A 27,378-nucleotide genomic window follows, 5' to 3' on the forward strand; every position below is an offset into this window, starting at 1 on the left:
TTCCTCGAGGAGCCCTGGTGCCACTCCTGCAGTTCTGGTAAGGGAGGAGAGGGCCTTCCAGTTGTCCACTCTGCCTATGCAGGCCCCTCTCTCAGATCCCTGCTTATTGAACAAGTCCTGACTTAATGTCTCCCCTGCAGGAGCGGCCTGGGCATTGAAAGCACCTGGGACAGAGCCTTGCTCTGGAGCCTGCTGAAACAGTGCCTTATCCCTCTCTAACTCAGCCTGAGGCCCAGGCCCAGGCCCAGGGAAGCTGCCCCAGCCACTCGGTGTTTGGGAGGAGCTGTGTGCTGGATGGGAGGAGCTGTGTGCACTGGCCTGGGGCTGTTATTTGAGCCTGTAGGGCAGCCTGTCTCCAGTTGCATCAGATGCTTCTCTGAGGACCTGAGCTGGGAGCCTTTGCCAGGTCTTTAAATAGCTGCCCCATTGACCCCCACCCCCACCCCCGCCCCCACCCCCGCCACATGCCCAACCTGGGGCAGCAGGGGGTGGGGAAGTGGTGTCAGCCTCCCTCACCCTCTCTGATTTCCCTCCAGGCCTGCAGTCAAACGCGCACGTTTCCATTCACCTGATGCCCCCTCCCAGGTCTCCTAGGCCTGGGGGGTTGGGGGGGTGGGTGGAGGGGGACTTGTCCTGTCACTTCATCAGTGACTGAGTACAGCCCCCAACGCTTTGCCAGCAAGAAGTGTCTGGGTGCTATGGGAGGAGTGCTACTGCCCTCAAAAGGCTATTGTTGACTGTTAGTAAAAGGAGACGATGACAGTATCTTCGGTCAGGGTTGTTATGAGGATTAAATGACCATAAAGTGCTCAAAGGGGTCCTGGACTCACATGATAGATCATTGTCTTCTCCCAGTTTCTTCCTGTTGCTGCTGCTCTGCTGCTTCTTACATGCTTTTATGTATGTCCGTTCATCTTCCCTCTCTCTTCCCTCTCTGCATTCCTCTTTCTGACAAAGCCACCACCATTTTGTGAGACTATAGTTTCTCTCCAAAACAGATGGGAAAAGTGAAAGGATTTTTAGCTTGCCATCACACAACATCGTAGTCACCTTGTTTGGGTGAGGAGGTAAAGTCTTGAGAGGAACAGCATAATAAATGTGGAGATGCTCACCCATCTTACCCCACCACCAGCGATAAAGGTCACTTTCTCTTTAAATGCAAATTACCTCCTGCCAGCTCAGCTTCCACCCCTCCTGTTCCCTGTTCCCGGTAGGAGTGCGCTGAGGGCGGAGGAACACACGGAAGCTTCACTCCAGACCCCAAACCTCCAGGTCTGTTGCCCCGGGGAGTGGGGTGGGGCAGAATCACACTCCCTTTGAGATCCTGGCTCCTGAGCTGAGCGATCCATTTAGCACACGGTTTTGGGGGTTGAGTGGGAAATAGATCTCAGGTCGTCCCCAGCGGTTCCTGGGGAGCAGAGGCTCCCACTCCAATTCTTCTATCAAGACCCTAATTGGGTCAAGCTGCCGCAGGTCTCCCCTCTACCACACCCCCTAACTGCCAACCAGCCATGTACCGATTTAAATGCCCCCAGCAGCACCACCATCCCAGAGTGCAGAATCAGGCTTGGTGGTAGCATCCTGGAAGGAGCAGCTGGGGAAAACCCCCAGAAAGGGCCCCCAGACCTCCCTTGGGGAGGACCTCAACAGACCTGGGCTTGCGGGCAGAGCTGGACTGGAGGCCCAGCAGTGCCAGCCACAGGCCAGCCATTGTTGGGGCCAAGGCAGCCAGCTGCTGCCCACCACCCACCCCAGCTGAAGCCAAGCAGGGACTTTCTGAGTGGGGAGGGTGAAGCAGCTGGAAACATGTCCCGTCCCGGGGAACTTATGAGAGTTGCCTGGTGTTTGAGTTTGGGGGTGGATGGAGGAGGGGGTGCAAGCATCCAAATGGGGGAAAACCCCACACTGAGCCCCGCCCTGCATGCCACCGCTTCTCCCGCTGTTATCCATCCTCTGGTGGTTAGTGTGTGGCACACCCACACCTTGGTCACCTCCCGTGCAGATGCTCCCAGCTTCTGCCTTAGCAGTTGGTATATGGAACATGGCCTGGCTAAGACACCCCTAATCCTTTGGAGCTCCTGCCAGCTCACCTCCACTGCCTCTCTCTCCCTCCACATTTCCTCTGCCAGCTCCGCCCCCTCAGCTATGGGGCAGGGAACTCCAGCAGCCTCTGGAGAATCCTACCTGATGCAGCCCTTTCAGGCAGGGCTGGAGGACAGGTGGGGACCTGAGTGGGCTCAAAAGGTCCTTCAAGTACAGATCCATGACCCCAACAGTAGGCGCCGGCATTGGGCCCTGCCCATACTGGACAGATGAGGGGACAGAGGCCCTGACAGATGTGAAGGGATAGTTGGAAAGTCCAGGGCCTTCCTTTGCAGCTCTCAGGGCTTGGCAGGTGAAGGGATGACTTTGCTTCTCAGATCTCAGTGGGGCTGCCTCCCACCCAGGCCCGAGGCCCAGCCAGCATCAATGGAGGACAAGAAGAAGAAAAGGAGTCCCAAGCCTTGTCTGACCCAACCGGCGGCAGCCCCAGGAACACTCCGCAGGGTCCCTGTGCCCACCAGCCACAGTGGCTCCTTGGCCCTGGGCCTCCCTCACCTGCCGTCCCCCAAACAGAGGGCCAAGTTCAAGAGGTAGGTACAGAAGGAAAGGGCAAGAAGGGAGGGACCCTAACTCTAAGCTGAGCCCTATGGTCAGGAAGGTAAAGGGGCCTTAGCCTTTAGGTCCTGAACAATAATTGATGCTTTTCCTGGGGATGCCCCTGAGAACCCAAATGCTCAGGCCCAGCGTCTATCCTCAAGTGTGTGGGGAAAAGGCTGGGCGGGCCACACAGTGAGATGACTGACCACCTCAGAGCAGGGAGTGAGCAGCACTGCCTGCCAGGAAGTGAGAGACAAAGAAGGCTGGTGGGTACACTGGACAGGGAGAATGTTCTAAGGGGCTTGCTTGGCATAAGAAAGAAGAAAAATGCTGCCTGGAAAGTTGCAGGAACCACAGGTGGGTTGGTGGCCCTGGAGTGTCATAAGTAGGAAATGGTGAGGAGCTACTCGGGTATACAATTAGACTTACTTGCCTAATTTTTAAATTAAATTTATTGGGGTGGCATCTTCCGACACCATATATATTTGCCCCTTTCCCCTTTACTAACCCACCCTTCCCTCTGTAACCACCACACTGTTGTCTGTGTCTGTGAGTTTGTTTTATATCCCACATACAAGTGAAATCATATGGTTCTTAGCTTTTTCTGACTGACTTATTTCACATAGCATAACATTCTCAAGGTCCATCCATGGCTTTTTTTTAATGTTTGGGAATCTGCACCCTACCCTATAATGTGTCCCTGTGTGTTTTCTCCAATTGCTATGTTTCCCTATGGCTTTGACATCCCCTGCCTTAGGGCATGTTTAGGGACAGCCACAGTGGGTATAGCTAAAGCTCTGGACTGGGTCAGGAATAAGAAGAAATGCAATTGGAGAATGGGATTGCAGATGGGGACCAGGCTGGGAAGGTCATTAGGTGTCATTCTAAGGGCAATGGAAAATTCAAAACAGTTTTTAAAGGCCGTGGCCGGGTAGCTCAGTTGGTTAGAGCATCTTCCTGATACACCAAGGTTGCAGTTCAATCCCGGTCAGGGGACATACAAGAATCAACCAATGAATGCATAAATAAGTAGAACAACAAAATCAATGCGTGTTTTTTCCTCTCTTTCTCAAAATCAATCAATAAAAATGTTTTAAGTTTTTAAATAGAAGAGGGTCAGAAAGAGATTATGGGGAGAGGTAAGATAGCTCTCATGGCAGTAAGGTAGTAACTGTCCCCAAATTCACCGAGGACAGTGAGGACAAGTGATTCACTCAGGGCACAGGAGGAATGAGTGGGGGCTCAGACAGGAACCCAGGAGCCTCCTTCCAGGCATGGCTCTGACTTTATCATTGGCAGAAAAAAACCCACAAACTTATTTTGACTTCTTACCCTCATCCCTCCTCACCCTCCCTTCCCTTTATCAGTCCTGGTGCCCAGCGCAGGGCCAGAAGAACAAACATCCATTTATGTTGGTGAGTGGATAGAAAGATGAATTAGTGTACAGACAGATGGCACAAAAGACCTGGGGGTGCCTGGCTGCTTCTGCCCTGTGACCTTGGTCATGTCCACTCCACCCAGGGTAGGCAAGGAGAAATGCCGCCCGGTGCTGGCTGGAGGTGGAGGTGGCTCTGCAGGCACCCCCCTGCAGCACTCGTTCCTGACTGAGGTGACCGATGTTTATGAGATGGAGGGAGGACTGTTGAACCTGCTCAATGATTTCCACTCAGGCCGGCTACAGGCCTTCGGTGAGTCCTGGGAGCTGGGTTTAGAGGATGTGTGTGTGGGGGTGGGTGTGTGTGTGTGTGTGTGTGTGTGTGTGTGTGAGAGAGAGAGGGGGTGGGGGGGCGCGGCTAGAGGGCCTGGTCTCTGGTGAGTGGCTGGGGCCAAGGACCCAAAGTTGCTCCCAGGGCTCAGACAGGTGCTGTCCAGGGAAGGAATGCTCCTTCGAGCAGTTGGAGCACGTGCGGGAGATGCAGGAGAAGCTGGCCCGGTTGCACTTCAGCCTGGACGTGTGTGGGGAGGAGGAGGAAGAGGAAGAAGAAGAGGACGGGGTCACTGAGGGGTTGCCTGAAGAGCAGAAGAAGACCACGGCTGACCGCAACCTGGACCAGCTGCTTAGCAATGTGGGTCAGGGCTGGGTGCTTTGATTTCTGGGGGCATAAGTGAGTGGGGGAAGTACTGCTCCTAAGGCCATTATTGACCCTTGGGTGAAAAGCTGGGGGTGCATAAAGCTAAGAGCTCTGGGTCTCTCAAGCCCATTAGAAAATGGCACTCAGAACATCTGGGGTTTGGCCTGGTGCCTCTTCTGACAGGAATTTCTCTTTCTCTCCACAGCTGGAAGATCTTAGTAATTCTATGTATCCTTTCCGGGGACCTGTGTATGAGTGTATGGGCCTCCAGAGATGATATCAATTTCCTCTTCCCTACCACCCTCCAGGAGTGTTTACATATAACCATCATCCCCACACTCTGATGTCCTACTAAGCCAGAATTAGCCACAGACTGCCCCCACCCAGGAAAAGGAGTGCAGGAAGAATTTCCCAAATATTAGGGAAAAGGTGATTGCAGGGAATATGTTTTACCTACTTATCCAAAATCTTTGCAAGCACTTTAGCTGACACCAATCCTTGGCAAAGCTTGTCTAATGTCTTCCTAATCTTTCAGCACTCAATTATTTGCAGTCATTTAGATGATCTTCCTATTTAGTCCTGGTCAGAAATAGTAAGGTTGCAGGCACCTGTAGGAAGGAAAATGGGATAAGCCACCTAGCAAGAAGGGCCGATGAATACTGCAACCTCAGACCACGGACCACCCCAGAGTCCCTTGCACAGCCCCTTTTCGCAGTTGGAGAGCCAGCCTGTGCAGGATGGAAAGATAGGGCTGGAAAGACTGGGTCCAAAGTATCCAATCCTTGACTGACACAGACAGAAGTTGCACCTGGCCGAGAATGCGGAGCCTGAGGAGCAGGCAGCTGTGTAGGTGTCGGGCCTACGCCCAGACTGCCCCCTCTCCTTCCCTTCAAACTGTGACTTTTTACAGACTCAACTGCGTATTCTGTGGCCCCCCAGGTGCTATGGGGAGGGGGGCATTACATGGAATTAAACCAGAATGAAAGAAAGCGGCTCCGTGTCCTCCCTCTCCTCTCCGCGTCTTTCTCGGCTGGAGCGCCCCGGCCCGGGCAGATACACCCCCGCGCAACACAGTTTTGGTTTGGGAGCTCCGGCTCCTGGAGTCTGGAATGCCCAGTGCGGCTCCGGGAGTGGAGGGTGGAGGGTCGGACTCGACCATCCCAAGCCGGAGGGGAAGGTTGTCGTGGAGACGGCGGGGCGGGGCCAGCGCTCGCCAGCTCTCGGCGCGGACTAGTGACGCACTATGCAGGCGCCGGCAGCCGCGCTGGGCAGTTGACACCTAGATGGAGCGGGAGCAGTTGGTTCGGAAGGTGGTGGTGCTGCAGGTACCGGGCGGTCGGGGGTGCACATGATTACCCCCATGGGAACTCAGAGATTCCGACCCGCCCCCACCGCCCTGAGGAAGGCTGGGACCCCCACGCGCTCCCACCACACGCTTTTGAGGGATCATGGAAACGGTGGGAAGGACCTTAAATCGAAGAGAGGGGTCCAGCCCGGAGCCCCAGCGCACAGCGTCACCTCTCCTTTCCCCGTGGCCACGGGATGACCTCCCCAGGAGAATCCTAAAAGATGCCTCCACTTTTGCAGTGATGAGGGTTTTCTTTCCCCACCAGGCCTGCGTCCGGGGTTTCCTGGTCCGACGCCGGATCCAGAGTCTACGAGCAGAGTATGAGGCTATTGTACGAGAGATCGAGGGTGATCTGGGCACACTACAGTGGACTGAAGGCTGGATTCCCAGGCCCCAGTTTCTCCCACAGGTAGTGCACACCCAGAAGGAGAAGGGACCGGGATAGGGGATTCAAAGGAATGGTAGACTCCACCCTTCCTGCTGACAAGCTTTTCTCAATGGAAAAGGCAGCAGCAGACTTACTTCCTCACACCCCAATCCTGAATCTCCCCCCAACTTGTAAGCTTAATGGCACCCAGGTACTTAGAGGTTTAGCCCTGGGGCACTCATACCTCTCTGATTTCTCAGAAGGCAAAATCCCATCGGAACTGGAAAGCTGGAGAGAGGGTACCAAAGTCAGAGCAGGAACTATGGAGTTGCTTCCCATGTAAGGAGCCTGAGAAAGAGGAGATGATGCTGAAGAAGTCAGGAGAGAGCTCAGCAAACTCAGAAAGTCTTCACTGCAGAGATGACAGCTCCTGGCTTCAGGATCAGCAAAGCAGGAAAACCAGGAAACCCAGCCAAGAGGAGACTGAAGCGATGCCAAGGATGGAGAACCCAGGTACCTCTCTGCCTGATCAGAGCAAGTCCCTCACCCTCTCTGGGCATCAACTTTCCCACCTAAAAAGTGAAAGGCTTTTTAAAAAATCTATTTTTTATTGATTTCAGAGAGGAAGGGAGAGGGAGAGAGAGATAGAAACATCAATGATGGAAGAGAATCATTGATCAGCTGCCTCCTGTATGCCCCTCATTGGGGACTGAGCCCACAACCTGGGCATGTGCCCTTGACTGGAATCAAACCCGGGACCCTTCAGTCCCCAGGCCAACACTCTATCCACTGAGCCAAACTGGCTAGGGCGTGAAAGGCTTTTTCTAGATAAGTTGCACCCCATCCTCCTTCCTTCTGCCTAGTTGAGGGCAACTGTGGGTGGGCAGGAGGAGGGTGCTAGGGTCTAATGCCAGGTCATTGCCCAGTATTTACCTCTCAAGGCTTTCTCCCATTCCTCCCTCCTTCACAGAAGCTGCAGGTCCAGGACTGCCCCACAGTCCAACAGAGCTCCAGGAGCTCCAGTACCATCGCAGCCACTTGGCCATGGAACTGCTGTGGATACAGCAGGCCATCAATAGCCGTAAGGAGGTAGGCACTAACTTGGAGCCTTTTGTGCACATTTAGAGCCAAGGGTGGTGGTGAGGGAAAAGCTTCCTGCCATGCCCATGCAGGCCTGCCTGGTACAGTGTTTGTTCTCTTCCCACAGTACCTAATTCTCAAACAAACACTGGGATCCCCAGAGGCAAGGTTAGACCACAGAGGACAGACCTGTGAGAAAGCTGGGTCACAACCAGGCCCCCCACTGGAAGACCAGTACTACAGAGACAGGACAACTGGAAAGCAAGACCATGCAGATGACTCCTGCTGGAGGCTCAGATCACAACCTCACAAATCCCCAGAAAGACTGGCCACTACAGATGAAACCACTGCTGGGGCCAAGTACAGGGACCCAAACCGCAGGAGGGCTGGACCACAGCTACCCACATCATCAGATAAGCAAGCCATAGAGAACAGGCTCACCAAAGAGCCACATCATGGGGAACAGACCTTTGGAGGGACCTGCCTACAGCTGACAAAACTAGAGGACCAGACCCCCAAAGGCCTCAAACCTAAGGGTCACTGTTCTGGAAAGGCCAGGACACAGCTGCCCACACTCCGTGTGGACCCAAATATTGAAGATAAGTCTCCCAGAAGGTCGGACCATAAAGAGCCTAATTGCCAAAGAGCTAGGCCACGAGCGTTGGGCCTCTCAGAGGACCGTGTCATCTGGGGTGGGACTTTGGCAGAACATGGTAGCCTGGATCTCTGGAAGACTAAACCACCCAGGGCCAGACCCCCAGTAATAAAAGCTCCAGAGGTAGAGCTTCCAATGAGCCTAGCTCTGAAGGATGGAAAAAGCAGAGGAATGCACCATGGAAATCAAGGCCACTTGAGAAACTGTCTTCTGCAGGGTAGATAGCATAGGAGAGAAGCACTGGAGGGACAGGCTGTGGGAGACAGGACCAGCAGGCTAGACCCTGGGGGAGCCAGGGCTGATATGAAAGGGCAAGGAGACAGGTCCCCTGTACCAGTTCTACCTCCTGCCCCTGGCTATTGGTGGCCAGTGGGGCTAAGAGAAGCTGGAGCAGAGTTGGCACCAGTACAGGGAGAGGAGGGAGGACACTCTTTCATCCTTTGCTTGGGCTCAATCTAAATTTCAGGACAGGGGAGTTACCTGGGTAAGTAAAGGGGTAGACCTGATGGAAAATAAAGGTTTTCCTTGGATTCTGAGCCTCATTGCATTCATCTGCTGCCTGTAGTCAGGACAGACTCTGGGCCTTCCTACCAGAACTGGCTGCAAGCAGACTAGCCATCCTTGGGAAATAATCCCCAAAGCCGATCCTCCTTTGAGCTCAGCCCTTGGGCTGTAAGGTGACAGGGAGATTCTGAGAAGCCCTCCCTCTGCCCAGTATTGGGCCATCTGTATTTCAGTGTGATCTCTGCCACCGCCTCTCAAAGAGCCCCAGCATCTTCCTTGTATATAGTGATTACACCCTCGCTGCTCTGGTGAGGCCCCTGCAAGGGCAGATTGAATGAGATCCTGAATGTGGACACATGTTCCTGCTGAGGCTCTCCCTGCATTCCTGAGTGAGGGCGGGCCTCCACCTCTGACTGGCACTGTTCCCAGGCCTGCCTTAGTTGCCTGGCAACAGCTCTGCGTCTCTAGCTGAGAGCACACTATGGCAGCCAAGAGGGTAGTGGTGTACCGGAATGGGGACCCTTTCTTCCCAGGCCGCCAGCTGGTGGTCACTCAACGCCGCTTCCCCACCCTGGAGACCTTCCTCAGTGAGGTAACATCAGCTGTGCAGGCCTCACTGGCTGTGCGTGCCCTATACACTCCTTGTCATGGCCACCCTGTCACTGACCTGGCCGACCTGCAGAACCGAGGGCAGTATGTGGCTGCTGGCTTCGAACGATTCTGCAAACTCCAGTGAGTAGGCTGGGGCTGGTCAGAGTGTAGGGAGGGAGGTAACAGTAATAGCACATGTTCAGTACTATGTATGTGCAGACACTTTAAATGTTATAAATGCAACAGCCCTATAAAGGGGGTGGTCTTGTTCCCATTCTTTAGAAAGAAGAAATCAAGACAATGAAGGTAAGTAACAAATAGTGGAACCACAGTTCTAGTTGAAGTCTGACACTGATGTTTTGTGTCCATCACAACCAGCCTGTGAGAAGGAAAACATTCTGCAGGCCAAGCCCCTTTTACCAAAGGCTCTTCCTCACAAATTGGAAATTTTCTGAGATACAGTAGGATGCTTAATGAATTAGTTTCTCTCAACCTTTAATCTTATGGTTTGTGTCAACCTGACTCAGGACACTAAGGCAGGTTCAAGTGCCAGCATCTGTTTCGGGACTGAAATGACTGAGACTGTTCCTATGGGAAGGGATGGCCGGTGAGCTGGGCCCCAGCCCCAAGCTCTAGCATCTACAAGGCTCCCCAAGATGACCTATGACCTATCTGTCCTTTCAGCTACTTGCCCCCTGGAGGGAAGGATCTAGGTGGGAAAAGCAGCAGACTACCAGTAAGTCCTCCCACCCCTCCTGGGATTGCCTCCAATTTCATCTGGGAAACCAGGGGCCCTGGAAAGGGCAGGACCTGCCAGTCTCATGGCAGCAGTCTCCACGCCTACTCTGGAACAGATACTATGCTTTCTGGGTGTAAGATTTCAAGACACTATCCCTTGCTCCCTTCCCAGCCTTTCACTTGATCTCCAGGCTCTGGTCCCCAAAGGAAAGAGGAAGCTGTAAAACACATGGGCAGGGGGTGATCAGAATGTGACTTAGGGAGTTAGAAGAACCCTTAGGTGAAGATATGACCAATACCATCCCTCCTTGCCCCAATCTGCCCCAATCTGGTTCCTTTCCCTCACCCTACCTGCCTTGGACTGACCCACCCTAACCAAAGGCCTCAACGCTCACCTGATTTGGGTTTCAGTGTTGTCCTGTGACTCAGCACCCAGGTGATGGAGCCCTTGGATGGAGGCTACCTGCAGGTTCCCCCTGCTATATCCAGTAAGTGCTCATATCCGGAGCAGGGGCATACATTTTATCTCGGTGAGACCGAGAAAATGTGAGTGCGTTTATTCCAGGAGCCCATGGTCCCTGGTGGGAATACAAAAATGGACCAATGCACTGCTGGTTCTTGAACCATCTTCTGACCCCTGTGCCACCCTTTATCCTTTCATACATAGGAAGTTCCGGGGACCCTCCCCCTTACCAGGCTGCTCTTTGTCCCAGTGTGTTCAGGAATGGGGACCTGTTAAGTCCCCCATTTGGCCTGAAGCTGTCCCAGGCTGCCAGCGAGGACTGGGAAACAGTGTTGAAGCTCCTGACGGAGAAAGCCAAATTACAGAGTGGGGCTGTGTGCAAGTGAGTATGGGGACTGAAGAAGCCCAAAAGTCTCCAAAGGGAGCCTCCTTACTGGTTTTGACTGTCCTTGAGGATGAAAAGGCAAAAGGAAAGCACATTTCCCTAAATGGGATCTCTTTCTGTGCCACAGGAAGAGGCCCCTCCAGCCCAGCTCTTGGAGCCAGGGCAGAGCCTAGGTGACTGGCCCTGGTGCCCAGAGGACCAGTAGCCAAAGGATACCCTGGAATAGCTGTACCCACCCCCTCATAATCTGCCAAATATGAAGAGGCATCTTGTCCTCCACTCACCTCTCTCCCAGACTCTGCACCCTGGAGGGCCTCCCGTTGTCAGCAAGGGAGGCTCTGGTGAGTGGCCGTTACTATGTGGCTGTTGGAGAAGATGAATTCAAGGCCCTCCCCTATCTGGAGCTGCTGGTGCCTAACCCCTCACTGCCCAGGGGCTGCTGGTATGTATGTGTGAGGCGGGGAGGGTAACTGGTTAGAGCAGAGGAAGCCACCCTGACCCCATGTCCTCTTCTGCTTACTACAAACCTTTCCTTTCTCATTGCAGGCATCCTCGAGACCCAAAGTCTAAGCCCCACAAGCAGGGGGTAGGTGACGTGTGAGGCCAAAGGGAGCGAGGAAAGGAAGGAGAGTGACTGGCTGACTCCTCCTGCAGCTCAGGCTCTGCCCTTACCTCACTGCATCCTCCCAGTAATCATGTGAAAGACAGATTATTATTCCCATTTTCCAGAGGAGAGATTGCAGTTCAAAGGAGTGAAGTAATTTGTTCAGGGTAACACAGTTATTGAGTGGTAGGGGCCAGACCAGAACCTGATCGGAAAGTCAGCTCACCCAGGCTCTGTGAAGGACTTCAGGACTCTGACTTCCTGGACCTAATGCCTGCTCGCCAGGCTCAGTGCTGACAGAGAGAAGTGTTATATCTGGCATAGCAGAGTCCACAGGGCTTATCTCCCATGAGATGAGCCAGTGAGCATCCAACGGGGGCTAGGGAGACACAGCCTGGTTTTGCTGGCCTTTCTTTTTAAAAAAAAATATATATATATATATTTTTATTGATTTGAGAGAAGAAGGGAGAGGGAGAGAGAGAGAGAAACATCAATGATGAGAGAGAATCATTGATTGGCTGCCTCCTGCATGACCCCCCCACTGGGGATCAAGCTCACAACCCGGGCATGTGCCCTGACCAGGAATCGAACCCAGGACTCTTCAGTCCACAGGCTGACGCTCTATCCACTGAACCAAGCCAGCTGGGGCTCCCTGGGCTTCTTGAGTGCCAGGCACCAGCTACTCTGTTCCTGGATAAAGCAACCTGATGGGAAGAGGGAGGATGCAGGCTATGAAGATGGACAGCATCTCCTCTCCAAGCTACCACAGGCACCAAGGGCATTCAAGCCTGGGCTGGGAGTAGAGAAGGTAAGAACAACCAGTGCCTGTGGCCCAAGCGCAGTGTTCCCTCTACAGGCCCATGGCCACAGGACACACGCAACGCAACCCTCTCCAAAGGAACCAAGCCAAATTGAGCCATCTGCTTTCTATGCCAGACCACAGCAGGCTACTCAGACAAGAAGCATGCTCCCCATGCTCTCATTTCCATCAGGTGAGGGGCCCCTGGACCGAGACTCTTCTCGGCCACCTTCTCACTGGAACAGGGGAGGTCCCTGCTGCTGTGGGGATGGTCCATGGGGGCAGAATGCCCAGGTACAGAGCTAGCCCTGACCTCGGCAGAGCTGTCTCCCATGTGCATATCCAGTCCCTTTGTCTGTCTGTCTCTTAATCCTCATCTGAGGATTTGTTTTTTATTGATTTTTAGAGAATGGAAGGGAAAGAAACATTGATATAAGAGAGAAACATCGATTGGTTGCCTCCCATGCACTCCCCAACCAAAGATAGAACCCATAACCCAAATATGTGCCCTGACCAGGAATCAAATCCACAGCCTTTTGGTGAATGGATGATGCTCCAACCAACCAAGCTACCCAGCCAGGGCCAGTCCCTTGTCTCTACAAGGATTTGGCATGGAAAGAAGTACATGGAAACTCAAAGAAATGAGTTTTCAGGGGTGGGATTCGGAAAGGACAACGGGTGGGGGCCAAAGTCCTGCTTCTAAAGTACCCTGCCATCCTCCGAGGTAACGAGGAGCAAGGCTCAGGGGAGGGGAAGGGGCTGGTAGAGAAGATCAAGGAAAAGAATGTTCAGGGCTCAGCCTGAGCATCAGCCAATGTTGTCCCCTCATCAGGAGTGTATGGGGCTCCCCACCCACGGAAGGAAACAGAAGGGGCCCAGGAAGTAGCTGATGATACAGACACCTGGACAGAGGAACCCTTGGATCAGGTGGGCTGGGGCTGGAAGCAGTATGCTAGGACAGGAGTTCTGAGCTGGAAAGAAACTGTCAGCCCGGAGTCCCAGGAACAGTTCTTCCCCCTGTGACTCTGAGCAGATCTCCTAATATCTCAGAGCCCACTTCCTACCTTGTTAAACAAGAGGGCAGATCCTAATTTCTAAAGTCTCTTCCTTTCCTGGGATTGGGAAACTCGGCTGAGGGCTGGATGCTGGACATGGGATGCTAATGGTCCACTCTATGACCTTCCTCCTCCTCCAGAGGACAGCGCAGATAGTGGAAGAGGCCCTGCCCCTGGAAAACCAGCCTGGAGCTGGGGCAGCTATCTCCACCTCAGCCCCTGCTCCTCCATCTTGAGAGCCACAGCCCCAGCCAGGAACTGGGACTACCACTCTGCAGCCACATTTTATCCTCAGCCCCAGCAGCCTGTTCTAGAGGAGCCAGTGCCTCTCCTGGGCTTGCAGAATATACTTCAGCCCGCTCAGCCCCTCCCCAGTCTTCTGCTTCTAAAACCCACAGCCCCGTCTTCCTTTGCTTGCTGAGCAGAGTAGCCCTGGCCACAGAGGTCACTTCCTGTGGGGTTCTCTGGCCAGAGAAAGGAGTAGCCAACTGAGCTTGGGAGAGACCACAAACTTGGGAGGCGTCTGTCACAATAAAAGAATACTAACCTCGTCTGTTTACTACAGATTTATTACCGGCTACTACTCGCCCAGCATTGCGCCAAACGCTGGGTAGGCAGTGCTGGGGCTCACAGGTGTCTATTTGAGAGGGGCGGACATGCAAGGCTAACAGACAGCTCATCTCTCCTACAGCTGCCATTATGAGGCACCTCCCTCCCCTCAGTTCCCCCCACTGGTAGCCAAGGCTTTCTGACTGAGTCCTAGAGGCCTCCTGTTTGCATTTTTGGCTTAAATACTAGAGATGGCCCTCTCAGTGCAGCTGGGGCTCTGAAGTCCATTGACTCTGCTGCTGTGAGAGTCAGAACAGACCAGGGTGACAGTCGCCAGGCTGGGGGCCTCATGTGACAACAGGAAGAGAGTTGCTGGGGCCCACAGGTTGCTGAGGTTGAGTGTGAAGTTTCTTGTGCTAAATCCTAGCCGTTGAACAGCTCCTGAATGTTACAAAACCCTTTCACTCTTGGTCTCTTGTCCTGATCCTCGAGGTAGTAATTATCCCCATAAGAGATGAGGAAGCTGAGGCTCAGATGGAAGTGCTAGGTCCATTGCCTGCACCTCATGGCCCAAGGGGCTTCCTGGAGAGAGCAGAGCTGGAGGGTGGCGTTGGCCCACTCAAAGGGTAGACGGTTGTCCCTGGGTCTTGCTCACTGAGCTTGTGATGCAGAGTGTAATTCCTGCCATGGTGAGCACCATGCCTGCAAATGTTCCTGGGATAATGGATAGAAATCAAGGGGCTCTAAGCCCAGCCATGTCAGTAGGAGCTGGTGCAGGGCTGGGGGAAGGTCCTCTCCTCACCCGCCCATGGGAGATGGCTCTGGGAAAGGACTGACGCAGGGGTGTCAAGGCCCAAGTAGCTGCTTCCCACACTTACAGTGGCCTGACTTACGTTTTCCACCAATATCTTCTCCAAGGACCTTTCCAACAATCAGTGTGAAGACGATGGACAGGGAGTTACTGATGGGCACAGCTAGAGTTAGATCTGAATGGTCAAATTGAAAAAAATCACTGAGATGCAAAAAAAAAAAAAAAAAAAAAAATGCCTTTCTAAGCACAAAGCACTTTCATTTTATCATCAAGACAGCCTTTTTTTAAAAAAAATTTGATTTTTAGAGGGAGATGAAACATTGATCGGCCACCTCCTGCACACCCCCTTACTGGATATCGAGCCCACAACCCAGGCATGTGCCCTGACCAGGAATTAAACCAGTGCACGGGATGATGCCCAACCAACTGAGCCACTCCAGTCAGGGCTAGACAGATTTTATTTAAAAGGTATCTCAAGACTCCATTTCTCAGATGAAGTCACAGTAAAGCTCAGGATTCAAACCCAGGTCTCCTGATTCCAAATTTGCCCTTTCAGGATTCCAGCGTGAAGACCTGAGCCACAAGGTATGGGACCACCCTGGTTTGTTGATAAGTATGAGATCTTTGCACTGAAAGAGAGCTCCTGAGATCTGAAGGACATCAGGCCAGACAGGCACCCAAACTCAAAGGATGCAGCAGAATGACTGTAATAATACCTACCAAACATTTATTAAGCACATATTCTGTGCTAGGTGCATTGTGTACATATCTCATTTAATCTTCAAAACAACACTGCAAGAAGAGCCTTATCATGTCTTTTCACAGATAAAGGAAACAAGGCTCAAAAAGGCCACATACCCCTGGCTAGTTTGGCTCAGTGGATATAGTGTTAGCCTGCGAACTGTAGAGTCACCAATTCGATTCCGGTCAAGGGCACATGCCTGGGTGCAGGCTCAGTCCCTCACAGGGGCTGTGCAGGACTCAGCCGATCAATGATTCTCTCTCATCACTGATGTTTCTATCTCTCTCTCCCTCTCTGAAATCAATAAAGATATATTTTTTAAAAAGGTCACATAAATTGAGGCACATTGAGGATTTAACCAGGGGTCCTCAAACTTTTTAAAAGGGGGGCCAGTTCACTGTCCCTCAGACAGTTGCAGGGCCGGACTATAGTTTAAAAAAAAAACTATGAACAAATTCCTATGCGCACTGCGGGCCAGGGACGAGTCGGCTGCTAAGCAGGAGAGGCAGTGGCACCCGGCGGGCCGGATAAATGTCCTCGGCGGGCCGCATGTAGTTTGAGGACGCCTGATTTAAACCAAGGTCTGCCTAATTCCAAAGCTGTCCCTTACTAAACTAATGGATATGAACAACCCAAAACAGCAGGTGAAGCACATTTTGTTTCTGTTTCAGCTCAGGCTCAGGCCTTATGGAGTTAAGGAAGAGAAAAAGACAGGGTTGGACTTTATGTAGAGGTCACCAGAGCTCAGGATCTGTTCCTTAGTTTTGAAGCTCCGAGGAACTGACTCCCAATAAACAAACTTGAAAAAGACTAATGGAGTTAATAACACTGTTAACTTAAAATGTTATTAACTTAAATTTTGTACACTTAAAATTTGCTAAGACAGTAAATCTCATGTTAAGTGTTCTTGTCACACACTACCAAAACAAAACACTAATGGATAAATCAGAAGCTGAGTTACTTGTTTACAACAAGATTCACAACTGCCAGGCAGACTGGGATGCTCATGTGGGCTCCTTAGCACATTCTTTCCTAGCACTCCCAGGCCTCACCTGCTCCAGGTAAAGGAGGAAAGAACTGTCTTGCTCCTCATCCCCTCCAAGGCCCCACTACAGCATTATCCAAGAAACTGACACAGCTCCTACCTACTCAGCTGCTTCCTTAAGTTTACACACCTTCCACTGGATGCCATGGCTGCTAAGGACTGGTCTGCAACAGTAGATGGGAGAGGGAAGCAACACGGCCAATGGAGCAGCAAGGGCACTGGAGTGAGGCAGACATCGGTTTCCCTATCTCGGTTAAGTCACTCAGACATGCTGAGCCTGTTCCCCACATGTAAAACAGTGATAGCAAGAGAACATCTTACAACAGATGTTATCTTGTAAGATGAAATATGATAATGTATGTATAGTCCCTGGATAAAGTAGATGCTTAATAGTGATCACTGTTCTGATTATTAGAATGGGTGGATGTTAAAGGATAGAGGTAGAGTAGATGATGAGAACCAGATCCTAAAGCTGCAGTTTGCTCAAAATTTGGTAAATGGCTAAGTGCAATCAGCTGGCCAGAGGGTTTAGCATTCTTGGGCCTTGGGGAGTGCCAGAGGCATTCAAACTTTCTTTTAAATGAAGCATTATGAGCCCTGGCCGATGTGGCTCTGTTGGGCATTGTCCCACACATCGAAAGGTTGCCGGTTTGATTCCCGGTCAGGGCACATGCCCGGGTTTTGGGCTCAATCCCTGGTAGGGGGTGTGCAGGAGGCAGCTGATCGATGTTTCACTTTCACATCAGTGTTTCTCTCTCAATCTGCCTCTCTAAAAATCAATGAAAAATATATTTTTTAAATGAAGCATTATGAGAAGTTCAAAATGTAAAACAGATGCAAGTAGAGTGGCTCTAACTGAAGCCGAGGTGGCAGGTCTGGAGGTTAGCCTGTCCCCTCACCCATGGTTGCTGAGGGGTTCCCCAAAGCTACTTGGTGCCCAAACTCCCCTCAAGTCCCTGGCGGGCCTGGTGAGCCTCCAGGGGAGGTGAAGCTACAACAAGGAGACTTCTCATAGCAAAGTTCAAAAGCATAAACTTTAGGTAACATATGGCTTCAAATCCTTCTACACTGACATGCTATATCAGACAAAGACAGATAAATTAAGTTGCAAAATGAACTTTCCTTTTTCCTCTGCTGCTGCACAAAACTGCCAGGCTTCAAACCAACCCTAGTGCCTGGCAGTATACTCATAACCAGCCCACTGTGCCCCTACAGCTCAGAGAAGAGGGTGCAAACAGAAAACCAGAGATGGTGGGCTCACCTTCACTCATGGAACAAGGTGTTGCAGGCACCTTCCCCAAAGTGACTCTAAGCACAGCAGTTCTAAGCCAGGGACCCACCTGTTGATGCCAAGGTGAAGTAGTAGAGAAGGGAGCCACACTGGTTGAGGAAAAAGGGCATCAGGTACTGGAAACAGACGAAATCCAAAGTCAGTGTGATTGCATGACTGAGCAGCACTGCCTTCTTTGAGCTTCTCCATATGCCTTTCCTTGGAGGGAGGCATGCTGTAAGGACCCATGGAGCACCAAGCCCTCTGAAAACCAACCCCAGTGCCTGGCAGTGTACTCATAACCAGCCCCTGCAGCTAAGAGGTTGCCAAGAGAAAACCAGAGACAGTGGGCTCGCCTTCACTCATGGAAACAAGATGTTGCAGGCACCCTCCCCAAAGTGCAAGAGGCAGAGGGAAAGTTACTGACTGAACCCTATGCCTCTGCCCTGCATGCCCTCTCCCTCACAGCCCTGCTAGTCGCATCCTCCCCATCCTGCAATTCCCCTCGCTCCAGCCCCCTTCCTCTAAACTCATGCAGCGCTTTATCTGTACCTCTCTTAGCCCTTAGCCCTGAGAGGTGATGTGTGTCTTCTTTTCCACAAACCTAGACTGGCAGTGCTGGGGTCAGAGGAAATTCTCCACAGCCTTCCTTATCCTCCCTCCCCACGGACAATTTGAACCCCAAGACTTCCCTCTGTTAATCCTCACCCGAGGATATTTTTCTTTGATTTTTGTCTTTTAAGTATATTTTTATTGATTTCAGAGGTCATTCACAGACGCACCTCAATATTCAGGAAGAGGGTCTTCATCTCCTGCAGCAACTGCCGGACCCAGGTCCGCTCATGAACGTGCTGCAGGCGGGAGGAGGCCCGCTTCAGCAGCGGCTGGGTGCCGCCCCACAGAGCGGCCACGAGCACCAGAGCCAGCACCTGCCCTGGATGAAGATGCGAGTGACCCTCTCCCCGCCACCAAACGGCCGCTCGCCGGGCCCAGCCAGCTTCCGGCCTCCCATTCCTAGCTAGCCGCCCCCAAAGCCCCCCTCCGCTCTCCGACGCCCCGGGTGCAACTGGCGGGTAGGGCAGACCGGAAGGCCGGGGAGATGGACCCAGGAGCCCGGGGTTTGGGGCTATAGCAGGGGTCTGAGTTAGGTGAGGAAAGTGGAGAGTGGGACATGAACTCTGGGGTGAGGGATTGGATGTGAGAAGCCCACAAAGGGGATGGGCTGCCTACACACCGAGAGACGCCGCCATGGCAACGCCGCACCTTCCACTTCCGGGAATGAAAGGGCGGAGACCCATAAACCGGAAGAGGGGCCAAAGCGTCTTCCGGTTCTAGTCACGTTGCTTTTTTCCTGGTGTCACCGCGGGGATGGTGAGTTCTACTGAGTTGGAGATGCTGCCGTGAGGGGCCGGGGCGGGGGCAAGGGCCGATTCTGGGCGCTGACACTCCCGTCCTGTCCCCACAGAAGCCGATCCTGCTGCAGGGCCATGAGCGGTCCATTACACAGATTAAGTACAACCGCGAGGGAGACCTCCTCTTCACGGTGGCCAAGGACCCTGTGAGCTTCGTCCGGAGGGCTGGCGGGCGGGACCCTTCTGAGGGGGCCCGGGAGGGGGCGAGGTCATTTCGCCTGGGTGATGGGTAGACAAGCCAGTTTTGCCGCGAGCGGGGAACCAAAGAGAACCCCATTCTAAGAAGTAGGGAACGACCAACCCATTCTACCGGGAAAGGTGGGATAGAACTCAGTTGTTGGTAGAAGGAGGGAGTAGCTGGAGGAAGAAAAGCAAGAGACCCAGTGTGGAAGGGGCGGGACGAGGAGTCAGTTCGTTCAGGAGACCTAGAGGAGACCATTCTGGGGAAGAACAGAACTCTTCTGCCAGGATAGGGAAACTACTTCTAGAGGGGAAAGCTGATCCTTGGGCAGCGATGGACACATAGGACTTAATGGAGGTGTCCCTGGTCTTATTTCAGTCAGTTCTCTGGGCCCCAACCTGCCCAGAAGAATGCAAACAGTCCCTCACACGACTGCCTTTTATAAAGTAGTTAATGACGGCCGGCCTGGAGCAGGCCTGACCTCAGGCTGGCCTATACTGTAGGGAAGATTTAACCACACGAGTCCAGATGGGTTTGAGAATATGTTTATTAATGCTGGGGACAGCGAAGCAAAAGAAGAAATTAGGGTAGAAGAAACAACAGGGGAGAGCCTAGGTGGTGCTCTGCTTTGGCTCTCTAGGTACGTTCCAGGAAAGAAGTGACCCAAGGCAGGGCTGCTGTTCGCTCACTAGAAAGTGGGAGAAAAGGGGGGCCTTGGAGATAGGATCAGGGGGTGAGCCGCTGCCCACTGCCCTCCTGGCTGCAAGTCTCCTGGGGACCCTTAGAAATTAAAAGTTCAGCCCGGTCGTGGTGGCTCAGTGGTTGAGCATCCAGTGATGAACCAAGAGGTCACGGGTTTGATTTCCTGTCAGGACACATGCCGGGGTTGCAGGCTCTATCCCCAGTGGGGCGTACAGGAGGCAGCCCATGGATGTTACTCTCTCAATATGTTTCTATCTCTCTCTCCCTCTCCCTTCCTCTCTCTCTAAAATCAATAAAAACATTTTTAAAATATATTTTTATTGATTCCAGAGAGGAAGGAAGAGGGGGAGAGATATAGAAACATCCATGATGAGAGAGAATCATGGATCGGCTGCCTTCTGCAAGTCCCCCACTGGGGATCGAGCCCACAACCAACACATGTGCCCTTGACCGGAATCGAACCTGGGACCTTTCAGTTCGCAGGCCGACACTATCCACTGAGCCAAACCAACCAGGGCAATAAAAACATTTTTTTAAAAAAGAAATAAAAAGTTCATGCCCAGGAGGAGACATGAGTGTGCTCTAGGTCAAGACCCCATTGAGTCTTTGTCCTTAGGGCTTTTATTTTCTGCTGGTGAGAATCTTAGGGGAGGGTTTCAGTAGAATATTCATCAGCTTTCCAGGTGCATTTTTAATATGCTGATGCATTAAACTGAGTGTATAGGGGAGTTTTGGGTTATTTGGTCTGTTTAACTTTTATCTTATGTCTATCTGGCTTTAATGGGATTTTTGTTACTTGTTCCCCAACCTCATCTGTCTTTGGGGTTAGCTGGCACAAATGGCATTGATTGGGTCTTTGTTCTCTATTTCCCCAGGCTGTGTATTTTACGCTATTGTATGTAATTTAAGCTATGTATTTTCTGTTTAGGGAGGAGATGTATAAAGTCCAGGGGTCCTCAAACTTTTTAAACAGGGGGCCAGTTCACTGTCCCTCAGACTGTTGGAGGGCCGGACTATAGTTTTTTAAAAAAAAAACTATGAACAAATTCCTAGGCACACTGCAGGCCCGGGATGAGTCGACTGCTAAGCAGGACAGGCAGTGGCACCCGGCGGGCCAGATAAATGTCCTTGGCGGGCCGCGTGTGGCCTGCAGGCCGTAGTTTGAGGACGCCTGGTATAAACCATTAGCTCTCAAGTGTCCTTGGTTAGGGAAGATAAAGTCTTCCAATCACAAGCTGGCTATAAGCTGCCCAAGCTGTTTGGCCTTGTTTAACTTTCTTTTCTCAGTTCCCCAGTCCCCTTGCCCAGGAATTTTCCTAGCTTCTTACTATCCTGCCACGGTACCTCCATATGGAGAACGTGAACAGTAGAGGCTAATAGTGGGGCCTCTGAAGCCAAACAGACTTGATTTGAATCCTAACTCCTGCATCCACCAGCAATGTGACTTTGATGATGTCATTTAACCTTTCTAAACTTCAAGTTTCCCTTTTTGTAAAATATGGGTACTAGTAGCACCTCCCTGGTAGGGTTGTCTTTAGAATTAAATGAGATCATTCAAGTAAACACTGTAGCACAGAACCTGGTGCGAATGAGTGCCTCTTGAATGTTAGTCACTTTTATTTTAAGTTCCTTAGACATTACTTTATTGGAATAGCCTCACAACTATCCTTTGAAGAAGGCATTATTGTCATGGCCATTTTACAGGTGGGAAAACTGAAGTTCAGAGAGGGGAAACGCTGTATTTGAGAGAATATAGTGAGATAGTGGCAGAGCAGGGATTGAAACCCAGGCTTCACTCCTACTAGCAGCTCCCACTTGGACCGAACACCAACATTCCTGTTTTTCTTCGAGGGTTTAGGAGTCTGGGGGAGAGCTGGAAGCCTCCTGACTCCCCTGCCACTTACCTACCTGTAGGAGGAGAATCCAGGAGTTGATCTTTTTGCCAGCAATCTGCCATTTCCCAAGAGATGAGCAGGAGAGGGCAGAATCTGACCTGGCTAGAGGCTGCTGAGGGTTCCTGGGGCCAAATAGGAAGCCATCACTCTGCCTCAGTGTGTACTGTCCTGTCACATTATCTTTGGCTCCTCCAGATTGTCAATGTGTGGTACTCTGTGAATGGGGAGAGGCTGGGCACCTACATGGGCCATACTGGAGCTGTGTGGTGTGTAGACGCTGACTGTATCCTTGTCTTTGCTCTGAGTTATGTTCCCAGAGTCTGGCAGCAATAGAGAGGCTATTGACTTGGAGCTGGGAATTTGGGGTACGGATTGTGGATAGAGAATAATACCTGCCTCCTATTCCCCAGTCTGTTCACTGGTTGGGGGGACGTTTAGGACAAGTTCCGTTTCTAGTTGAGAAGGTTAGAATGCTCTGAGGGAAGAGAGGAAGAAGGGCTCTCTAGAGCTGAACAGGGAAGTGATTCAGTTGGGCTCAGGTGAACTTGGTCATGTTTCTTAACACCCTCTTCAGGGGACACCAAGCATGTCCTCACCGGCTCAGCTGACAACAGCTGTCGTCTCTGGGACTGTGAAACAGGTAAGTCTGGATCATTCACTTTTTTAGCAAATAGTGAGGACCTACAGTGTACTGTTTAAGCAAATGGGTTCTCGGGGGCGGGGGGGTAAAAGGGGGGTAACTGACTGCCTGAAATAGGATGGGAGCAGCTTAGGAAGATTTCCCAAGGCAAATGTCATATGGGCAGACACTTAAAGGATGAGGAAGAGTTCATCACTTTGACACATGCAGGAATAAAAGCATGGCAAGGGTCATGTCCAAGTAAACTGATCTGGTGGAGTTCCTGCTTCTTTCTTGGAGACTGAAATAAGACAGTGGAGCAGATGGGGCAGATTAGGACCAGAAGAGGCCTTGAATGCCAAACTCAGGAGCTTAGCTTTGTTCTGTAAGACTTGGCATGCTGAGGAGGTCCCGAGCAGGGAAGAGTGGTCTGCGGTAACTCTTAGCAAGCTCGGGTAGCCGTGGGGAATATTGGAAGAACTGAGACTAAAGATGGAATGCTATTAAGCTCCTCGGTCTAGTATTTACTGGGCACCCAGTTCTGTGCCAGTTCGCTGGGCACTGGGGACATGCAGAGAAATTAGGTCTTTGCTGTAGAGGAGCGCATTCTGAGGAGGAGACAGGTGTCTTGCACTCCACTGTGAGCAGTGCCTCGTGAGCAGGATGTCTGAGGAAAGACTATGGGGGAAAAGGTGAGGCTTGAGCCAAAGCAAAGCAGTGAGGAAGAGGAGGATAGTGGGTTAGAGTCCTTAGAGCAGGAGAAACCGTGAGAAATCATGATAGGCAGGGGTAGTCTCCTCCCTGTTATGATAATTGGCAAGGGGTAGCTCAGACTCTGTCTGTCGCCAGGGAAGCAGCTGGCTCTACTCAAGACCAATTCAGCTGTCCGGACCTGTGGCTTTGACTTTGGCGGCAATATCATCATGTTCTCCACGGACAAGCAGATGGGCTACCAGTGCTTTGTGAGCTTCTTTGACCTGCGGGATCCGAGCCAGATTGGTAAGGACTGGGCTTAGGGTTGGGGTTGGGGTTGGGGTGAAGGGTGCAACTCCAAAGCCCAAGGCCTGACATCTGCTGCCCCACACAGACAGCAATGAGCCCTACATGAAGATCCCTTGCAATGACTCCAAGATCACCAGTGCCGTTTGGGGACCCCTAGGGGAGTGCATCATTGCGGGCCATGAGAGTGGAGAGCTCAACCAGTATAGTGCCAAGGTAAGTGGCTGGGTGAGGCCCGTGCCCACCAGAATGATTCCCTTCAAGAGGCAAGATTGCACAGTGGTTAAGAACGAGGGTTGGACTTAAATACAGATTTGACCAATTTGAGCTGTGCGATCTTGGGTAAGTTACACATAACTTCCTTGAGCCTGTTTATCCTAAAATGTTTCAAGGATCTAATAATATTAGGTATTTGAAAAAGTTATTACGTAGTTCTCAGGATCTGTTAATAATGATCACAAGTATTTTGCTGCTATCTGAGTTTCAGGGCCCTACCCCAGGGGAGATAGACTGGCAAACAGCTAGCACAAGTCAGATTGTGAGTTATGCCACCGTAGAGTCTCAGTCAAATGCAGAAAATGCCCTCTGTCACAGAGGAGGTGGCACAAACATTAAGCAATGGAGAACAAATGGAGCTTCACACAGAAAGAGAAGTACATTCCGCAGGCAAAAGGAGTAGCATTCAGAGGCACAGAATTAAGAGAGTGTACGGGTTCTTCAGGAAATAGAGTCTGGTATCACTGGAATGTGGTATTAGGGAAGGTGGACAGAGTTTCCTTTATTTTTATTTTTTTGTCAGGAACGAGCTTTTTTTGAGCATCAGGAATTAAGGTGTGATTTTCCTTTAGACAGTGGGATTATCTTTAAATGGTTAGTGATGATCAGAGTTCCTCTTTAAAAAGCTTTTGCAGGCTACAGTTTGGAGAATGGACCTGAACTAAGCAATAACCATGAAGATATGGGGTATTCAACGGTCAAGAGATAGTTAAGGGTGACTGATGAGGATGAAATGGGGGCGGGGGGGAGGGGGAAGGATAAAGCCCAGGCTCTCTGAGATTTCTGATTCAGGTACTTGCATTCCTGGTGAATGCTGGAATGTAATGCCATAAAGGTTAGTCAGTCACTCATCAAGCACTGACTGTGGTCCACTAGGCACCAGGCCTATCTGCAGGAAGGAAACTGGAACCCAGGTCTAAGGCATAAATGATGCTTGATGCTGGCAAATAGTGGAGCTGATCTGTGCCCCGAGGTAGGCCAGACTGTAACGCTGGTGTATGTTTCCCAAAATGTAGGAGACAGATACATCCCTACCATGTGCCCAAATTGATGGATGAGACAAAAATATATTCTTCTCTCAAAATAGATAAAAATAATTAAGGAAATGAATATTTTTTGTGGATCTGCTATGTGTGAGGCACAATGCTCAAGGCCTTCCAGTCATCTAACCAATGTTTACAGGACATATGCCAGGCGCCTGTCACAAAAAGTCCACTAAATCATAGTCCCAATACCCTTACAGTGGCCCTGGGCAGCGGGCTTTTAGCACTCTTGTTTTCTAGACAGAGAAATTGAGGCACAGAGAAGTACAGGTTGTGGGAAGGGAAAACAGAGGAAATGGCCCCTTGAGAAGACCTAAGAAAAGGTAGACAGAGCAGTCCTCGTGGACTGTAACCCAGACCCTGGCAGGGGAGAGGGATAAGCTTGGGCTTTCTGCCTCTTACTCTTTGCCTGATCTCCCAGTCATACCACCTCTCTGAACCTTAGTGTCTTCTTTTTAACATTTCCGTTAAAGTATCCACTTCATAGGATTGTTGTGAGGATTAAATGAAGTAAGATGTTGTTAAGTGCTTGGCACAGTGCCTGGCAAATAGTAGCTGTATAATAACTATGTTGGAAAAAGGGCCAAATGGGAACTGCTCTACCATTATAATGTGATGATTAGTTGATAGGCCCATGGATTTGTCACCATAAGCATGTGTTTTCCTAGATGGACTAGCAATGTTTATGAAATTTGTACACATGGTCCAGGTTAGGATGTAGGCTTGGGCTTGGGAGAGGGAGTAAATGTTGATTCAGGGATACATAGGCAGTCCCAACAGAGACCTCTGGTCCCCTTGATGGGACAGGAAGCAGTGTAAATCCTGGCTGAGTAATGGGGCTAGTGGGGTTGGGTGTGGTCAGGCTCACTCTTTTTCCTTCCCAGTCTGGAGAGGTGTTGGTGAATGTTAAGGAGCACTCCCGGCAGATCAATGACATCCAGTTATCCAGGGACATGACCATGTTTGTCACTGCATCCAAGGACAACACAGCCAAGGTGAGCCTGGGCAAGGGGTCTGGCGGAGCTCAACTTGCCCAGCTTCCCCCAAGAAGTTTCCTTTTACAGATTCTTTCCCCTCCCCCCCACCTTCTCTCTCCAGCTCTTTGACTCCACAACCCTTGAACATCAGAAGACTTTCCGGACAGAACGTCCCGTCAACTCCGCTGCCCTCTCTCCTAACTATGACCATGTAAGGGAATCCCACCTACGCTTCCTGCTAAAGCCTCAGAATGCTTCCAGGATCTAGATGTTTGTGTAGCAGTTAAGATAGAACTCTGGGGGGAAATAGTGTCAGGCAGAAAGGTGATTCCCAGAGAATCAACAAGACTGAACAATTGAGATGCCCCAGGGTTGGGGTTAGGGTTGGCTAAGTACTATATCTCTTTGTCCCTGCCCTAGTATCCTCCCATCTGATGTGGGAGATACTAAGTTTATGGAGTGGGGAGGAAAACAGCAAATGGGCTTGCCTGTCCTTTGGGCCTATGTACAATTTCTTCCTCTCTTCAGGTGGTGCTGGGCGGTGGTCAGGAAGCCATGGATGTAACCACCACCTCCACCAGGATTGGCAAGTTCGAGGCCAGGTGAAGGTGGAGGGAGCTCTTCCACATTGGGATCCCATGGGGTATCTTTCATAATGGACACAGACCGAGTAACAAAGGAGACTTCCCTTATTTCGTTAGTTGTTAGAAAGTGCAGCCAGGTTTGTGGCCCTCCTGTGACAAGTGTGTAATACAGCAGTTAAGAGCATGAACTCTTGGGCTCAGACTGATGCCCTAGACAAATTTTTATATTTCTCTGTTCCTAGTTATCCTCTGCTGTATAATGGGGACAGTGATAGTATACTTCCCTCATAAAATGATGCAGATTAAGTAAGTGAGTTAATGCACTGCCCAGCACATGGTAAGGAAGAGTTAGCTGTGTGTGCAGGCAGACATTTGGGCCTAATCTTCCCCTAACTTAATGTTGTTCACATTCATTTCTCCTTGTCCCAGTTTCCCCACTTTATAGTTTGTATTGGGGAGTGATACCTCCAGAGCATTTTGGAAGGGGATGGAGAGAATAAACTGCCCCTTCTCACCACCCTTTTTCCTCCAGGTTCTTCCATTTGGCCTTTGAAGAAGAGTTTGGAAGAGTCAAGGGTCACTTTGGACCTATCAACAGTGTTGCCTTCCATCCTGATGGCAAGAGGTAGGGCCATTGAAGAGAACAGAGTCAGCCCAGGCCTGGTCCCTGCCCCACAGGCCCACTCCGTGCCCCTTTCCCAAGCCCTGCCTCACAGGCCTGCCTCCCCCAGAGCAGGCATCTGACCTGTCCCTGTTTATCTCTTTCCAGCTACAGCAGTGGTGGTGAAGATGGTTATGTCCGCATCCACTACTTCGACCCACAGTACTTTGAATTTGAGTTTGAGGCTTAAGAAGCTGGATCTCCATCCTGGCCAGGGAAAAGTTTCCGGTCCAGGGCTCACAAGAAGTTTTGGACTCTGAGAAATAATAAATTAGTTTGGAAATAAATGGATTCTGGTCAGATATTTTATG

The 27,378-nt window shown here is 51.2% G+C and overlaps 5 protein-coding genes across 9 annotated transcripts; 4 read left to right on the plus strand and 1 right to left on the minus strand.

The window, feature by feature from the left end:
* Positions 1-1,203: 1,203 nt before the first annotated feature.
* Positions 1,204-5,698, plus strand: CCDC28B (coiled-coil domain containing 28B). Of its 3 annotated transcripts, none has more exons than XM_080656152.1 (6): positions 1,204-1,272; positions 2,421-2,633; positions 4,162-4,328; positions 4,513-4,706; positions 4,918-4,940; positions 5,508-5,694. In XM_080656152.1, exons 2-6 carry the CDS (start codon positions 2,470-2,472, stop codon positions 5,560-5,562), a joined length of 603 nt encoding a protein of 200 aa, XP_080512278.1. In that variant the 5' UTR covers positions 1,204-1,272; positions 2,421-2,469; the 3' UTR covers positions 5,563-5,694. The 3 variants fall into 3 exon arrangements, with proteins under 3 accessions (XP_080512278.1, XP_080512279.1, XP_080512280.1); XM_080656153.1 differs by having other exon boundaries at positions 1,208-1,272; positions 2,448-2,633; XM_080656154.1 differs by having other exon boundaries at positions 1,213-1,272; positions 2,379-2,633; positions 5,508-5,698.
* Positions 5,145-18,992, minus strand: TMEM234 (transmembrane protein 234). Of its 3 annotated transcripts, none has more exons than XM_080656156.1 (5): positions 18,953-18,992; positions 18,501-18,652; positions 17,789-17,855; positions 14,744-14,836; positions 5,145-5,320 (listed from the first exon to the last, which is right to left on the minus strand). In XM_080656156.1, exons 1-5 carry the CDS (start codon positions 18,966-18,968, stop codon positions 5,286-5,288), a joined length of 363 nt encoding a protein of 120 aa, XP_080512282.1. In that variant the 5' UTR covers positions 18,969-18,992; the 3' UTR covers positions 5,145-5,285. The 3 variants fall into 3 exon arrangements, with proteins under 3 accessions (XP_080512282.1, XP_080512281.1, XP_080512283.1); XM_080656155.1 differs by lacking the exon at positions 5,145-5,320 and adding an exon at positions 13,852-14,564; XM_080656157.1 differs by lacking the exon at positions 5,145-5,320 and adding an exon at positions 13,852-14,564 and having other exon boundaries at positions 14,729-14,836.
* On the plus strand, positions 5,956-8,570 carry IQCC (IQ motif containing C). Its single transcript, XM_080656149.1, is given in 7 exon segments — positions 5,956-6,037; positions 6,326-6,469; positions 6,688-6,940; positions 7,398-7,516; positions 7,635-8,250; positions 8,253-8,378; positions 8,381-8,570. Coding segments are annotated over 7 exon segments (1,362 nt in total). The 5' UTR covers positions 5,956-5,995; the 3' UTR covers positions 8,443-8,570.
* DCDC2B (doublecortin domain containing 2B) lies at positions 9,043-13,850 on the plus strand. The gene is made up of 9 exons (XM_080656150.1): positions 9,043-9,398; positions 9,942-9,993; positions 10,407-10,483; positions 10,709-10,840; positions 11,139-11,285; positions 11,390-11,429; positions 12,304-12,439; positions 13,079-13,173; positions 13,442-13,850. The coding sequence occupies exons 1-9, from the start codon at positions 9,148-9,150 to the stop codon at positions 13,535-13,537; spliced, it is 1,026 nt and encodes a 341-aa protein (XP_080512276.1). The 5' UTR covers positions 9,043-9,147; the 3' UTR covers positions 13,538-13,850.
* Positions 18,967-27,370, plus strand: EIF3I (eukaryotic translation initiation factor 3 subunit I; the record flags this gene model as incomplete). The annotated part of the gene is given in 13 exon segments (XM_080656151.1): positions 18,967-18,976; positions 18,979-19,052; positions 19,054-19,089; positions 19,184-19,276; positions 22,104-22,191; positions 22,483-22,548; positions 23,377-23,526; positions 23,615-23,742; positions 25,730-25,840; positions 25,944-26,033; positions 26,351-26,424; positions 26,939-27,031; positions 27,176-27,370. Coding segments are annotated over 13 exon segments (1,095 nt in total). The 3' UTR covers positions 27,258-27,370.
* Positions 27,371-27,378: the final 8 nt, after the last annotated feature.

Source organism: Plecotus auritus (assembly GCF_963455305.1).
Source record: "Plecotus auritus genome assembly, chromosome: 2".
Taxonomy (NCBI): domain Eukaryota; kingdom Metazoa; phylum Chordata; class Mammalia; order Chiroptera; family Vespertilionidae; genus Plecotus; species Plecotus auritus.